At 40.6% G+C, this 16,384-nt stretch overlaps 1 protein-coding gene across 1 annotated transcript in view; it reads left to right on the top strand.

The window, feature by feature from the left end:
* Positions 1-16,384, top strand: part of LOC117471831 (protein kinase C-binding protein NELL1-like) — a 297,298-nt gene that overhangs the window by 82,324 nt on the left and 198,590 nt on the right. The window contains exon 5 of the mRNA XM_034117067.1: positions 11,761-11,857. Coding sequence (XP_033972958.1) covers positions 11,761-11,857 — 97 coding nt within the window. The remainder of the gene's footprint in view (positions 1-11,760; positions 11,858-16,384) is intronic.

Raw genomic sequence — 16,384 nt, 5'->3', positions numbered from 1 at the left:
TACTTATGTGTTATCAGTAGAGGACAGGAGCTGCTATCAACAGATAAGGTCTTTGTCGAGGTGAAGTTATTACAGATATCTGAGACAGAGAGGAAGCGGGGGTACAGTTCCTTTAGGAATTGGGTTACAAATCTAGATTACACTCCATCTACATGTGTAAAATCCCCTGCGACAAGATGAGGGTAAAGGAATATTGTTTGATGATACATCTGCCATATTATTAGGATAATAATAATAATAATAATAACTTGAATTTATATAGCGCCTTTCATAACCTCAAGGTCGCTTTAGAAAGAAACATTTAAGGACAAGACATACAAATATAAAACATAAACATAAAACAGGTGGCAGAAATGGAAGTGTAACATTGCAGTGGGGGGGAAGTGAGTTATTGTTGGAAGGCTTTGTTGAACAGATGAGTTTTCAGGGTTGATTTGAAGATGTTGAGAGAAGGGGCGTTGCGGATTTCAGCAGGGAGGGAGTTCCAGAGGGTGGGCACAGCGACACTGAAGGCACGGTCCCCGAAGGTGCAGAGGCGTGAAGGTGGAATGGAGAGCAGGCCAGAGTCTGAGGATCGAAGGGTGCGGGACGGGATGTATGGGTGGAGGAGATCTGTGAGGTACTGAGGGGAGAGGGCATGGAGGGACTTGTAGGTGAGGAGGAGGAGTTTGTAGTGATGCAGGACTTGACCGGGAGCCAGTGGAGGTTGAAGAGAGTGGGGGTGCTGCCAGGGCTTGGTGCGTGTGAGAACCCTGGCAGCTGAGTTCTGTATATACTGGAGCCCGGACAGGAGTCCGTTGCAGTAGTCCAGGCGTGAGGTAATAAAACAATGAATTAGCTTCTCTGCAACAGAGTCGGAGAGTGATGACCGGAGTCTGGATATGTTTCTGAGGTGGAAGAAGGCTGATTTTGAAACGGATATGCTCTGGTTCTTGGAAATAAGTTATTCTCAATGTAAATGCTCTTGTTCAGGGGTCTCCAACCTTTTTTAGGATGAGGGCTACTTTCAGAAAATAAAACAAGTCGTGAGCTACTTTTACTCCTATTTTTTTTTTTTTTGCAGTGTATATATTTAGCACATTTTAACATTATTATATGCTTACCTTTAACCTTTGTGCGCTGTTTGGGTCTGTGGGACCCGTTTTCAGTGTTTACTGTAGATTTTCTTTTAAATGTTGAAGTGAAAAGCATCAATCTGGAGCACTTTGAGCACAACATGAATTTATGGATACAGCTCTCAACACTCATATGAAAGGGAGCTGTATACTTTTCAATAATCCAAACATCTTTAGAATATGATCACAACCAATAACAGATAATTTAAACTTGTTTATTCTTATCTTATGTTACCTAGTTAGCATTCTTTCTTTCTATTTATGCATATTTTACTAATCACTCCCCTTTTAAACTGTTTTTTTTACTGTCCTATAGTACACATTGGAATGATTTCTTACGTTATTTTGTAAAAATAATAATAAACATATTTGTAAAGTGGGGGGACACAAACGGGATTTCGAAAAGTGGGGGGGACATGTCCCCCCTGTCCCCAGTGGAAATTACGCCATGCGGCGTGACTAGGCTGTGTTCAATGGGGCTGATGTGTCGAGTAGATTCTGCCAGAAGGAAAGGTCAAACTCCTTATGAAGCGGTGAAGTGCCGCTCCACATTGCTTTTCTTCCCGACTGCAACGCCGGGCCCGCAAATCATGCAAGAACGTGATTGGTCGATATTCTTTGTGGGGGGTGTGGTAAGGAGGGGTGTTAGATAGATATAGAGTTGTAGTAAGTAGATAGAGTTCGCTATGATTGAGGTTTTGTTTATGCATAGGGTAGATTCTTTTAATTCAATTTTTTTTGTGTATTTTTTACATTTTGGATTTGCTTGGCGAGCTACTTGTTAGGCGCTTTCACACCAAGTACTTTGCCGTACTTAGTTCCCAGTACTTAGTTCATCGGAACTCTTTAGTTCCCAGAACTAAAGAGCAGATCGCGTTTACACCGGAATAAGTCCCTGAGGGAGGATTAGGCAAATGAAGGCGCTGACGTCACTTCTTCTTCTTCTGCTTTGGGTTTACTGGCAGGCCGCAAACAACTTCACAGCGTATACTGCCACCCGAAGTCCCTGGCCGGAAGTCCCCGGAGTTGGGGACTGGCTTCAGTAGAAGCTGCTGGGAGTCCCCAGCTTCTTCAGAGTAAATCGCCGAACATCTCCACCGCTCCCATGTTTTTTTTTGTGTTGCCATAAGTTAGTCTCTCTCCGTTGGTGCGCTGGCTAATTCTAATGCTAATAATGCTAATGCCAGCAAATACAATGGCGGCTTCACAACACTTTTAAGAGTTTTACGGGGCGTGGTTTGCAATTCGCCCAGCCAATCAGAAATGGGAACCTTTTTCTCCCAGGAAAGTCCCTGGTCTCTAGCAGGGACTGAAAAGGGGGGAAAAGTTATCATGAACTAAGTTCTCTTTTTGGTGTGAACGCAAAATCCCAGGAACTATCGGAACTAAAAGGGAAAAGTACTCCGGTGTGAAAGCGCCTATTGAGGGCTTGCGAGCTACCGGTAGCTCGCGATCGATGTGTTGGAGACCCTTGCTCTAGTTTATCTGGATTACTTCATTTTTTTTGCCAAGGGATTAATGTACGTTACATATTTCCATTTACTATGTAAAAACAACTTGCACATATTTCATATTAAGGATTTCTTGGTCTTTCATTTCTGCTGAAAGAAGACCACATCTGGATTCAACAATGAATAGCACTATTGACTCAAACTGCAGACCTGCCATCTCACAGCATAATTCTGGCATCTTTCAACCACTGTGGGTGGCAGAGCTCCAGTTAGAGTAGGGCTGGTGTATTTCAAGTCACAGCGCTTTAGAAGCACAAGAGAGACTGACATATGCCCTTTTAGAAGTAGTTGCTGCAGAGCTGCAGAGACAGCTGCCTGAATGTACAGTAGTGCTGCCACTAAAGTCAAGAAAAGGCCAGTAAGAAGGAACAGCAGCACAGTATTACCCTACTTCCCCATCTCTATCTGCTTCACAGCACTAATGAGAAGTGCTACAACTAACATTTATTTACATCATTGACACATTTGGAACAATCTTCATTGATGATTGTTAAGAACTCATAGAAACAGCTGGTGAGACATACGGATCACAATTCCCTATAGAGGCCAAAGTGGTCATCCTAAACTTTTTGGAGAAAAAGCGTCTTGAGATACAGGCACACTGAAAAACTGAAACGTGGATTTTAATTACCGTAATTTTCGGACTATAAAGCGCACCTGAATATAAGCCGCAGCAGCTAAATTGAATGATGTGTACATATATAAGCCGCACTGGACTATAAGCCGCAGGTGTTTTAATGTTTAATTACCATATGTAAGGGTTCGTGCACAGAGGGGATTGTCGGGAAAGAGATGGCTGTTTGAGGAAGCTCCCATTTATTAACATTTCAACAAACAAGTTGCATAACGTATTCAAGTGTTACCATTTAGTTCAGTACATGTAGAATAGAATAGAATAGGGAGGGATGAAACCCTCTTTAATGGTCACACATGCAGAGCACACAGCACACACAGTGAAATTTGGCCTCTGCTTTTAACCCATCCTAGTACAAGGAGTCTAGTCTGTCTGTCTGTGAGTCTAGTCTGTACTGTGCTGTGTAAACTGTACTGTATCACATGGCGTTACAGACACACAAACTTTTCAACTTTCAAACTTAGGAGAGGTTACGTCTTCTTTGTGTTATAAAATAGGACTGGCAGGGTCAGTCAAACCTGGTCGTTATCCCCGGAGCTCCTGTCCCGGGCCATTGCGCTCTCTCGGCCTGGTGTCTACAGGGCTAGCCCGAGGATCCCCCGCAGCTAGCAACAGGCCTTCAAAACAATGTTAGAGGCGCTCCTGAAACAGCGTCAAAACGGGTATATTTCCCGGGCTTTAATATACGCTTTGTTTCACTCGTTTGTTGTTTTGTTCCTCCGTGTTTTCAGAGCAAGTCGTCGGAGCTGTAAAAATCCATAGATTAGCCGCACCGTTATATAAGCCGCAGGGTCGAAAAATGGGAAAAAAGTTGCGGCTTATAGTCCGAAAATTACGGTAAATGTATTATGTCAACACATTTCACATAACTGTATTAAGTTAGTTGAAAGCAATAATATTAAGTTGAACCTATTTAAACGTAATATTATTGACGATGACATTTGTTGACATAAAACATTTAATTAAAATTAACGTTTCCCTTTTTTCAGTGCATTCAACTCGAGCAACAATGATACATATACATGTTACCCTCTCATACAACCAACTAGGCACATTCTCCTTAATCTGGCACTCTATTTAAGATTAAAGATTGCTCCCCCTGCTGCGGCACCACTGCTGCTTGTCTGGCCCACAACCACCCCAGCATCCAGCTGTGGGTTCTGGGGGTAATTTATTTAATCATCACTCCTCAATGTTATGAAGATATTCGCGGGGAGTGATGAGGCAGGAGCTGAAACGCCAGACTCAAACATTATGCTGTTATTAATAAACACGAGTTGTCTGAATGAAATAACTATACGTAAATCAGAAGCTGAAACGAGATATTGGTTTGAAAATATTTTTTTATAAAGTATCCAAATTGTTGCAAATTATTATCTAGAAGATCTATAAGACGTACATATTGATAGACTAATCCTCTCAGCTCTACTGCGTATCTGTGTTGTTGCTACATGACTATGTAATATAATACAAACATACTGTTGGGTAGCCTGTTCATATATGTAGAGTAGGGTTTCATTAAAAGCTTTATTACTCTAAAAACACCTCTTGTCTAAATGAAAGCACAGTCTGATATGGCCAGTTTGCCATAGATGGTAATTATGTGTAAAGTCTACATTTGAAAGCTTCCATTCTAACTTAAAAGAAAAATATCATGCTGCTGTGGCTGTGAAATCTAGCTTTTAATGGTGTTCCACAGGGGTCCTTTCTCGATGCAGATTTATCACATATCTGTCCTGCTGCTTTCAGATGGCTGCAGGGATTTAATGAAGTGAGGGAGAGGGTTTTCACAGAGTATTACACAGCTGTAAACAACAAATACCGTCATTTAGATAACTGCCGACTGCTTTATCGACATTTTGCGGTAAATATACATTTTTGAAAGGTATCTTCTAGTTGGAGGGTGCCTTTATTAGGGGCCGTTCATTCAATAGACATCTCACCAGTTTGCACAATACATGCCACCTAATAGTTAGGAAAGCAACAAATAAAGGAAAAGAAAGCCCACGTTCTTTGTTTTCCTTTTAAAATACATTATTCATTTCTTAAAAAAGGGCTACTCATTTTGCACAATTTCCCCCCAGATAGCACAACTTTAATAAGCTGTTATTTTCTATTGCATTTTTCTAACCCAGGCTTACATATCGTTACGAGAATAGAGAGACAGGGATTAACACAAATGCACAAAAGACAAATAGAGTATCTTGTATGTAAAATGTGTGTGTATATGTGAAACAAATGGAAACCACCATGTCAGGTTCACTCTATATTTTGTCAGCACTTACAAAGGGTGTACTGTGTAAAGGGCTATATACTGCATGACACACTGCTACTGCTGTCAGAGAGGTGTTACATATAGGGATGTAATTATGCACAAGCTTCGTGATGCCAGGCATGTTTACTATGATCTGTTCTGTAACATCCCTCTCACAGTATAACAAGGAGGAGGAGGGCTGTGTTTTTGACATGTTATTGGAAGAAACTTTTGCCATAAGATTTCTCTCCATGGTTACAAACTTCACTGGGTTTGTACGAACATGATTCAGTTAATTGTAATTATTCCATGACAGTTTTTTAACTGGTAGACACATTAGAAGTATAATGAAAATAGTATACAGTATGTTAGCATAAGGAAAGTGCAGATCTGTAGCTCTCTCTGTACAGTAGAAGAGATTCTTATGTAAATGAGCTGGAATTTATATCCAATCTCAGTAAATGGACTGTTACTAGGAATCAGCCCAATTATTATGACCATATTACAATTAGTGGGGCATAATCTGTATTCACAAAAGAAAGGTTATCTCATAATTATTGTAAAAGAATTTCACAATATATCCCCTTTATTCCTGTCATTTGTGTTGGGTATTATGTGATTTGGACTGTGTACACTTGTTCTCAAGAGTGGTGAATGTTTAGGCTTAGCTGGTTCAGCTGAAATACAACATGTCGCCATTTAGTGTTGGCACCATTACAGGGAGGTAAAGTAGGGTAATTTAAAGATTGTTTATCTTGCATCAAATCCTCCATCGTTTTTGGACAAGCAGGGCTGCCCCCAAGCCCCCAGGAAGTGCGCCGGACTCTGAGGAAAATATTTGTTGTGGCCAAATGGCGGTACTACACTTCCATATCAGTCGCTGGGCCCGGAAATACTTTTTCCCATTGACTAACATTGGGAAAGAGACGTCTGTAAATCGTTGGATAATTTTTTTTAAACTAAATAAACTACCCAGTATGAACATTTGTATAGCCCTTATTAAAAACATTCGGTCCTCAAGTTGTAAAATGTGCTAATAACGTTATTCTGAGAGTTATTTTCCTCTGCATTATGAACGCGCATCTAACCCACGGGACCGCGCCGCCCGGCACGTTCATGTGACGTGTTCAGTACTACATGAGTTTTACCTTTACCCATGGATGCACAATAAGAACGGATTATATGATTATATGAATACTCTCGTGACGCTTCGCTCTCTCAAAAGTTGGGCCATTTTGTCTTCATGCGCCAATGAGCAACTCTCATAGGAATGAACGCTGTATCCAGTTCTTATTATACATCCATGGCTGCCCCTAGTGGCCATAGAAATAGTCAGGGGGGCAAAGGAAGAGTGAGTAGGGAGCAGGTGGTTAGACAAACTCAGGACTTGTACACAGGAAACTGTCGTTCGTTTCCCATGTAAAACCAACTTTGTGTTTTTGTTTGTGAAACATATTTAAACTTTTGTCTCATACAGAAAAAGGTTAACTTACATATGTAACTAACTTATAAACTGTATAACAACTTTTTTTTTTATATGATCTCTTCCGTAACCTAACCAGATAATGACCCAATGTACTTATTTAAGGTCATGTAGGACTACTTGGCCTGACATAATGTAACGCCACGTTAACATCCAAACGGTAATCACATGTTTATGCCTATCAAAATACCCTGCACTTTCAATTTTGGTAATGGGTAATCAGTACGTTAGAAAAGTTACGCTAAGGCGTCATTACAAAGCATAAGTAATTGACGAGTTGGGAGTTAGAACGTGATGCAAAAGCAAAAATGCAAATATACATACTCTATACCAGAGAATTAGTAGGGCTTTGTTCCATTAGTTGCACCATTTTGGATTCTATATAGTGGATAACATACAGTACAAAGGATCAAATATTTTACCTTTTTAAAGACAAACATTCAGATACTCATTTTGGTGACATGGCAAATACACTATGTTTTAGTCTTGTCTAGAAAATCAATATTTTGAGCTATAGTTCTTAAATATATTATTCGTTGCTGAAGTGCAATGAAACCCTAACTTGTAATTTCCGACCCACCTTCAGTGACGTGACATATCTCAGCCTGTTCTGTTGGCAGAGAATGAACAGAGAGCTTTGAGAATCTTGTTAAGTTATTCAAAAGGGACATTGACTCATGAATATACTGCCTTTATCTTATTGGCAGAGGAAAGTCACAAACCTGACAGGAAATGTCTCAAGATAAACTAGTGCAACATTGGAAGTGGTGTAGAGTTTAATGTGGCGGACAGCTATTGGCAGAGCAAATAATGAAGGCTGTGATTGAGATTGTTCTTCTGAGAGGTAGCCATGAAGGCTGCCAAGGATCTAACTGTTGTGTCACACTTTTGAGCATGAAAGCTGTTGGTTTTAGGATTTTCTGACGTGCAAACTTTATGTTAGATAGACATGAAGTTTGATGGGGTTAGTGGCTTTATTTATAGTTTATTTGGTCTTTTAATCAATTTTCTCTTATCATTATTAGTATGGCTTAAAGGCACACTTTGAAAACAGCCTGTTTAACTGCCTAGGATTAAATGTAGTTTATTTGATTCAGTAAGTCAGTGGAAACACATTGGTTTGGCAGCTTTTTGGAGTGGACTGTCAAAAGAAATATGTGCAATGTTGTAGTGGATGTATACAGTCTCTGCCATACGCCTCACAACTCTGGCTGGACATAATGCAGCATCTCTTGTCTTTGTTTCAGCCTCCATTCACATGACTGATGGTCAGGTCGCTCAAGACCTGCATGGTTATATGTTCTGGATGAAGTTGTGGGACTCTTTCACTCAAGCCCACATACACACAGACACCTAAAGGCCAACTGGAGCACTGTAAAAGTGGAGCAGTGCTGCCCCATTTTACTGGTTCATCTGGCATCAGTGTAACATATATTCCCTGCAAGTTACTCCATGTCCAACAAGCTTTTATTGATGTTCATTTTTGCCAGGGAAGTATGCTCGGGGATTTGGCAAAGCAGAGTGCTACTGTTAATCCCAAATTAAAGTTTTAATCCGTGACATTTCAGTTCTGGTCGACTTGGTGACACCTGTGTTAACGAGTTTTTTAAATGGTTCCTATTATGCTTTGCCAGAGGGAGTTTCGCTCGTACAGACTCCCCCCCCCACCTGAAACGTCTCGATTGTAGTCCTGTGTTTACTTCCGCCACATATTTACATCACTATGTAACATTTGTGCTTCTATCGGCTACCACTAAAACACATTGTACGTGATAGGCTAAGGGGTGGGACATCTCTTAGCAATTGACCAATTATAACAGAGACAGCCAGCTAACAAATCAGAGCAGACTGGGCTCGGGTTTCAGACAGAGGGTGAAAAGAGGTGCTGCAGCACATTAAGCAGTAGAGGCTCAACAAACAATTATGAAACCTGAACATTAGCATCATTTGCGCCCTTTAATACTACAGGTCCTATCTTTATCTGGGGGCAGCAAACACTTGTTGAGCAGCTAATTTGTCAGAATGTTATGTTTATAAAGACGTCAGACAATAATTTGCCTTGTTCCATCAAGCCATGAGCAACTGTGATCTGATTTCATGCTGCACACGGCATTTTACTCCCAACTGTAGGGCATAGTTGAATTGGTTACCTCGCTGAGAAGTTGCCTGCAGCTCTTCAGCGTGTTCTATTACTCTCTGCAATATTTAAAACTGATCCGTTGTTAAAAAGTCAAGCCTTGCAGAGGCATTTATGACGAACGGTCAATGTCGGGCACCAACCTCAGGGACAAATACAGTTCCCTGTGACTGCTCCACAATAAAAGCCGCCCTGTGGTTTGCTATTTGAATGCTTTTAATGGGAACTAACAGTTCAGTTTGATAGGATGTTTGAGAGTGAACAGTGGACAATTGACAGTGAGGCTGAGCTCAATAGATAATATTTCAAACTATCGTAATGCTGATACTAAAGTATGGTCTATCATACCCTGTTACTCTGTCATGCAGGTATGGCTATGTTTTACCATTGGAGATCTATTGGCTCACATAGTGCTGACCATTTACAATACAAAAGATGCAGTTTGATTGTTGATTTGATTTTAAAAGTGACTGATGATGCAAATAAAAAAATGATTGAACATTTCAAACTTTGACACATTTTACCAAAACTGTGGATAGAAATTGTACATTAGAAAATGTATTTATTTTAGTTTTTATGATAAATGTCATCAAAACGTTATATTTATTCACATCCTCCTGTCTTTTCTCGATTGTCAGCTGTAGCCATTAATCATTGAATCCTGCACTTTGGTGATAGAAGAGCTCTTTTAATCATACTATACAGTATTTTGACTGGTTAATGTCCTATAATTAGCCGTTGATGGCTGCAGCCGGTGTTGTCAAACTATGCAAATATGCCCGCGAGCACATTACACTGTTCTAATTGGCATCGCTGCTCTCTCCAATGTTCCCTGTACGAAGCTGTAGTCCTCACTGCTGCTGACAAGACAGGAAGGTTCGGAAAGCAAACACAGAAAGGTTGTAGGAGACAAAATAGAGTAAAATCACATGACCTCTGCATTCTCTACCGCAGTGACAGCTCGCCCAGCAGGTGGGAAATCAGACGGCTGCGGCATAAACATCATCCAGGCACTGCAGCTCTTCCACATCAAGCATGCACTGTGTGCTCATGTCTTTAAATGAAAAAGCTTCTATTTACAAACCTAAGGAAATAAATATGCCTTCTCTAAAAAAAATATATATAATTAGTAATGCTTGGCTTTGTTTTTGCTTTTTACTCCTTAAAGAAACTTACCGTCAGTCAGATGACACCTTCTGCTTCTGTCTTGTTCTTGATTCATTCTCTTGCTGGAGGGCATTTTTTTTTAAAGCATTATGGAAAACGTATTTGTGAATTGTTTCAGCTTGATATTTAGATATTTCCCAATTAAATGCCATTTTAATTCGTATCATGCTCGGTTTGACAGCGATAACTTAGTATATTTGTCACAAACCAATGCAACACAGGTGCATATAAAGGCTGACAATCAAGCAGGGTGTAGTAAACAAAAACAAATGATTTTCTGAAAGCTTATAGCTTGAAAACAAAAAAAAAATTTTTAAGAGTTTTGAAATATCTCAGTAGCTAATTGTCGTTAGCATGTTAGCACACAGTCATTTGATGAAACCCACATGCAGCAGCAACGCAACCTACAGACATCCGAATGGAGCCCATTCTCTTACTAGCTGCAAAAAGCTAAGGCTTCATTCATGATTTAATCCTTTGCCATATGAGACAAATATTTAACTTCCACTCTGTGCTGGGCAGGTAGTTTTATTGAGCTGCTCATTGTTTTATAGGAGGGGTTGATTAGAGACAAGTGGTCCAATATATGTTCAGGCAGATCAAAACCAAAAGCTGATAAAATCCTTGAAAACATAAGAGCAGAAGGGATTACGACCACTATCCCTCATTTGAAATAACAGTAATTTCCTGAGGTAATAATAACACAAATAATGCTTATTGAAGCTGAGATTATACTAAGAGGATTTGTACTGTTATTTATTAAACCAGTCATCTCTGTCTTCTCATCTCTTTTGGAAACCACCCCTAACCACTTATAATAACAAGTTTTATTTTTCATGATAATTTATTTCCATTTTGTTGCAATTTACCTGTCAAGAGATCACAACTAGTACAAAATGACCTAATGTATCAGTGGACATAGAGAACAAGAGAGAAATCATCTTGCTAAATTGAGTGAGAAAACACATGCAGAGAAACACAGCAGGTCTTCTCCACCTTTTCCTACTAGTGTGAGTAGAGGGAGGGAAAAACCTGACAAATTGTTCTTTTACATCCTCTCAGAGGCCCACCAGAGCTCGCCGGTATCGTTAAGCCTTCCTTATTGCAGGAAAAAGTGATTCTGAATGACGCTGAGGTTGTTTGCTTTGCTAATGCCAAAGCCTGTTTGTGTCCGTCAGGAGTCGGGCGGTTAATCCAGCCCACACCCGAGCACCAGTTATCAATACCGTGTTAGGGGGCCGTGGGGCGAAACTGGCTGTCATGCTCGAGGAGATCAGCTCCTGCTTTACACCTCATGAAGTGGAGAGGGAGGGCGTGAGGGCGCGGACATGCACACACTCTGTTGGATTTACTATTCAGCTGCGTTGGATCAGTGTTGCTGCCAAGCCAGGACAAAAACAACACTGTGTCTGCGTCGTTATCATAACCAAACATTCTCTTCTGATTTGTTGTTTTACAGGATTTATGAGCGGGTGATAGACCCCCCCCAGATGGAGATCACCCCGGGCAGTGGAGTGTGGCTCGGCCAGCACAGCCACAAGCACGGCCTGTTCAAGGTAAGACTCCAGAAACAATACCCACATATACATTCCTTCCCCCATGTACGTGCTTCACATTCATGATCGCCTGGTATAATTGGCCAGATCTGCAGAAGGCTGTGTGAGGGAAGAGAGCCAAGTGGAAGATACAAGAAAGAAACACAGAGGCCTCTCAGAGGAGCCACAACAAAAGCTCAGCGTATGCTTTTGGAACCCTTATTCCCTTGCCCATTACGACGTTGACGATTTTTTTATCACTGCTCATTTTCTCAGGCTCCTGCATGTGCTCACAGCGGGTAAAGGGCTGAGTGTCACTGAGACATGCACACACTACCAAATCCCCGCCTCTCTTTCCCACCTGCAATGCAATCAATGGACCTTTTATTTTTTCTCTGTAACATCCATGTAATATTGATTAGACACCAGACCCTGCTGTGGTGTAAATAATGTCTCCTCCCCGTGCTTTGACACTATCGCTGCTGCACATCAGCCCATTGTTCCTCCTCCCTCTACCTCTTCCTCCCTCATCCTCTCTCGCATCAAGGCTTCAAGGAGCTCCTTCTTCTGGAGGACATGTCTGGTCTTGAAAGACGCAGCTCCTTCATCGAGTTCATCTGCTCGGTGCTCAGAGTCTTTCTACCCTCCTTGTGGGGAGGGGAGCACTCAATAGTGTTTGTCAGCAGCAGAGACAGATGGTGTGGAAGTGTGTGTGCTCGTGTGAAGTGACAGAGGGAACAAGAGGATGTTTCCCTCCCTTTACACTGGGATGAGTTGGCATTTCGGCTGACAGGTGCACTTGTAAAACCTTGGATCAAGGACCTGTTGCACGTGGTATCAGGGACCATTTAGAGCAGGGGTGGGGAACCTTTTTCTTCTCAAGAGCCATTTCAATTTTTTCAACATCCTCCGAGGGCCGTACAAATGATTGACCTCTGCTTAAAAATACTAAAATCACAGCCCATTCATTTCGCCTTTCTTTCATGCTGTGCAAAGAAAAAGCAACCTGTTAATCCAGATATCTTACAATGACTCATGCATGCATGCACGTGCACGGTTGTGGCATGACCACCAAAACAGAAAGATATGGACACAAGGTGTCTGCAAATGTATTTAGTTTCCTATCCATGTGGACATGATTTAAGTGGGGGGGGGACCTAACCTCCTCTAGGGGGGTCCGGGGGGCATGCTCCCCGGGAAGATTTTTTTTTAAATGTTGAAGTTAAAAGCATCAATCTGGTGCACTTTGAGAGCAACATTAAGAGATCTATGGATACCTCTCTCAACACCCATATGAAACAGAACTGTAAGCAGATTTTCTTTTTCTTTATGGATATTTTACAAATCACTCCCCTTTCAAACTGTATTCTTGTTTATTAACAACTTTTACTGTCATATAGTATTTTATACCAGTTTACTTTATTCTCTTATTTTTTTATAACTATAATGATCATATAAAGATGTGCCTTTACCTCACTGGTTGTAGAAAAAGCTTCTTATATTCGTTAGCATAGCTAGCTAACCAGATGCTAATAACAACAAAGTTATTGACTGTATGATCAGTATGACAGATGAGCAGATCGCCACTGGGCTTTCAACTAAAGACACAGCCACGCAAAAACTGCGGCATGTGTCCGGCTCCTTATGGGTACTGCAATTTTTGGAAGTGCCGGAGCGGCGTTCCGGTGCTCTCCGTCAGCACTACACCCCTGTCAGACGAGACATATACCACGTGATGACACGTTAGGCTCGTGTTGTGTTCAAGGACCCTGACCTTGGCCAGGAAAAACAGGCACTCGCTTGTTTAATTATTTTGCGGTCTAGATTTCTTTAATTTTTTTCTCTTTTGCGTATAAATTACCTCGAGGGCCGTACAAAATGGTTCCCCACCCCTGAACAACTTTTTTTTAAGAAAACTGTGAAATATGTCCTGCTCATGCATGCATCTCGGATATATAAAGCAACATATCCGAGATAGAAACTTAGTCATAGTTTTTTTTATTCCCTCCGTGTTTTGGTTAATTTAGCCTACTAGCTAACTAAATGTTTCAGATTGTAGCAGCCATCTCTTACTGGTTTAGGCTTAGAGGCCAAGATAACGTAATGCCATTTGTCAAACCACGTCTGTTTTTTTTTCCTATTCAGTTTCCATTCCATATACGTTTATATCAATGTGCATCTCTGTCTTCAGACCTATATTATTGTTTTTCTTAAAGCAATATCATCAGTAATGTCTCTTTGTGGTCGTTTTGAGGCTCTTTGGTTAGTTTGTGTCTCTTTAAACGACAATTTGTAGGTAAAGGCCCCTGATTTTGGGGCCCCAGGCTGTGCCCTGTACATCTATGTAGAGATCCATCCATTTACACCTTGTATTTCATTTGTTTAATTGGAATGTTAACAATAACTAAAAAAGTCGTGGCTTGACAGGAAGATACTGTATGTGCTAAAACAAAATAAAATGTTACATAATCATCAACACTTCTCTTCTATGCTTTCTCTTCACATGTACTGCTCCTATCTGTTTCCTAAGTCGAGGGGATAAACAGAGCCTACTTCCCTCTCCTCAAGTCAAAAGCAGAGAGGAAATAATTCTATGCAGCAGATAGCAATAGGAGGTGAAATAAAGCTGCAGCTCTAATCTTTTCCATTCAGGACTCCGAAGTAGGATAATGATAAGAAGAGCTAACTAGGCCTTTTAAATACAAAATATTGAGCTCTCCCAGTGGCTGAGACGCTCCTGGTCCTTGTGCCGCCTCCTCCCGGGAGCCTCTCCATCTGAACGAGCAACCGTAATAAATTATCTTTATCGAGAATCCATTGTGCCAAGGATGCTGACTCCTCAGGGACACTGCAGACTCCTTTGGAACTGGTGCTTTTGTGAAACGCTCGGTGTTTCATGCACCACAGGACAGTAATGAATCTACTATGGACAATGATGGAGCGCTTGAAGACATTACATAAGGCAGCACGATTAAAAGCTGAACCTGGACATAAGGGTTTCTGGGATTTGATCTCTCACTCCGGCTCTTCCCATGTATGTCTAGTGTGTCCTCTCTTTCCTGGCGGTTTAAAATGGTTTGTTTTTGCTGTCATTCCTGATTTGTTCTTTTTATGTCCGAGTTGTACCATCCACAACATAATCATCTCGTGTTCAAACCTCTATCTATGCTGTGTACAGTCTGGAATTACCCTTCTAAATGTAGAATGGGCAAAAGCGAACTTGTGGCATGAAAGGAACAAAATTGCATTCTAGGGAATACATTTCAACTTCTCTATGAAGAGCCAAACTTTCACAAAGGCTGAATGGTTTCCCATTGATGCTGCTCCCCCTTTTGTTTGTGGTAGGAGGGTTCTTAAGTTTTATGGTACAGTAATGAATAGACTGTTTTAACTGCTTTTGTTTCAATATATGAATCATTAACATTTTAAAGGCACACTATTATTCTTTTTGGGGGTCTTCCCTTTCCTGTAGTGTGGTAAAATTCCAAAGTTCCCTCCAGAGGGAGTTTCTCTCCCATAGACACTCTTGCCTGAAACGCCTCCATTGGACGCCTTTGTTTACTTCAATAACTATGGGCATAGATATGTCTCATAATTATTTGTGTGAACATAAAAATAATTTGTGTGTAAATATGTGATTTTTAAATGTAAAACACCATTCACAAATGCATTTAAAAGATTTGCAAACTCACAAATACATGTTCAAATGTAAAACGGATCTGCAAATACGCAAAATATTTTCACAAATAAAAAAAAGATCTGTGAATATCTCTTTAACATTGACAACTTTCGATCAGGCATTTGTGAATCCATTTTGTATTTGTCGACCAAAAATGCGCTTGTGGATCTCAACTCTTCAACTCTGTCTTTTTACACACACAGAGTTTTGAGACAAACTTTCCTCTGGTCTCAGCTAAAATCTACTCGTGTCACTCGGTTATTTTCAGAAACCACGTGATGGCCGGCTGATGACGACATTTCCGCATGATTTCAAAGTAAGAGCATGATGGTTTGTTTAATGCGCTGTTTTTGTATTATAATGAACAGCGCAACGTTAGATGCATTCTTCATCACCATCATCATCATGTTATATTGATACAGTTAGTTTGTGTTAGTTTATTTGTTCAATACAGCATATATCGAGCCCGAGATAGATGGATAAATAGATAGATACTTCATTCATCCCAAATTGTGAAATGTGTGGAAACAAGTATAAACAGAATACCATTAAATACAAATAAAAGCAATAGACAGGAATATATGCACATACAGTAGAAAGGACACAATGAATATTATAAAATGTAATGTAGCCTTACTATGAAGGCTGACCTAAATACGGTGCTTTTCTACAGATTACTTTATTACTGCACTGGTAAAGTAAAACTAGGCCGATTAATAAGATGTGAAGTGCTTTGTAACTTTGACCCGCTTGACTGAATACACAAAAAACAATGAAGAAAGAGTTATCTCTGGGGCTGCTTCGCTGCTGTAGCTCTCCGGGACCCGAAAGTGGCGTAGCCTGTAGCCTACTTCAACATCAATGCATGT

Source organism: Trematomus bernacchii, unplaced genomic scaffold (genome assembly GCF_902827165.1).
Source record: "Trematomus bernacchii unplaced genomic scaffold, fTreBer1.1, whole genome shotgun sequence".
In the NCBI taxonomy this organism is placed as follows: Eukaryota; Metazoa; Chordata; class Actinopteri; order Perciformes; family Nototheniidae; genus Trematomus; species Trematomus bernacchii.
This window is presented reverse-complemented; position numbering and strand designations above follow the sequence as displayed.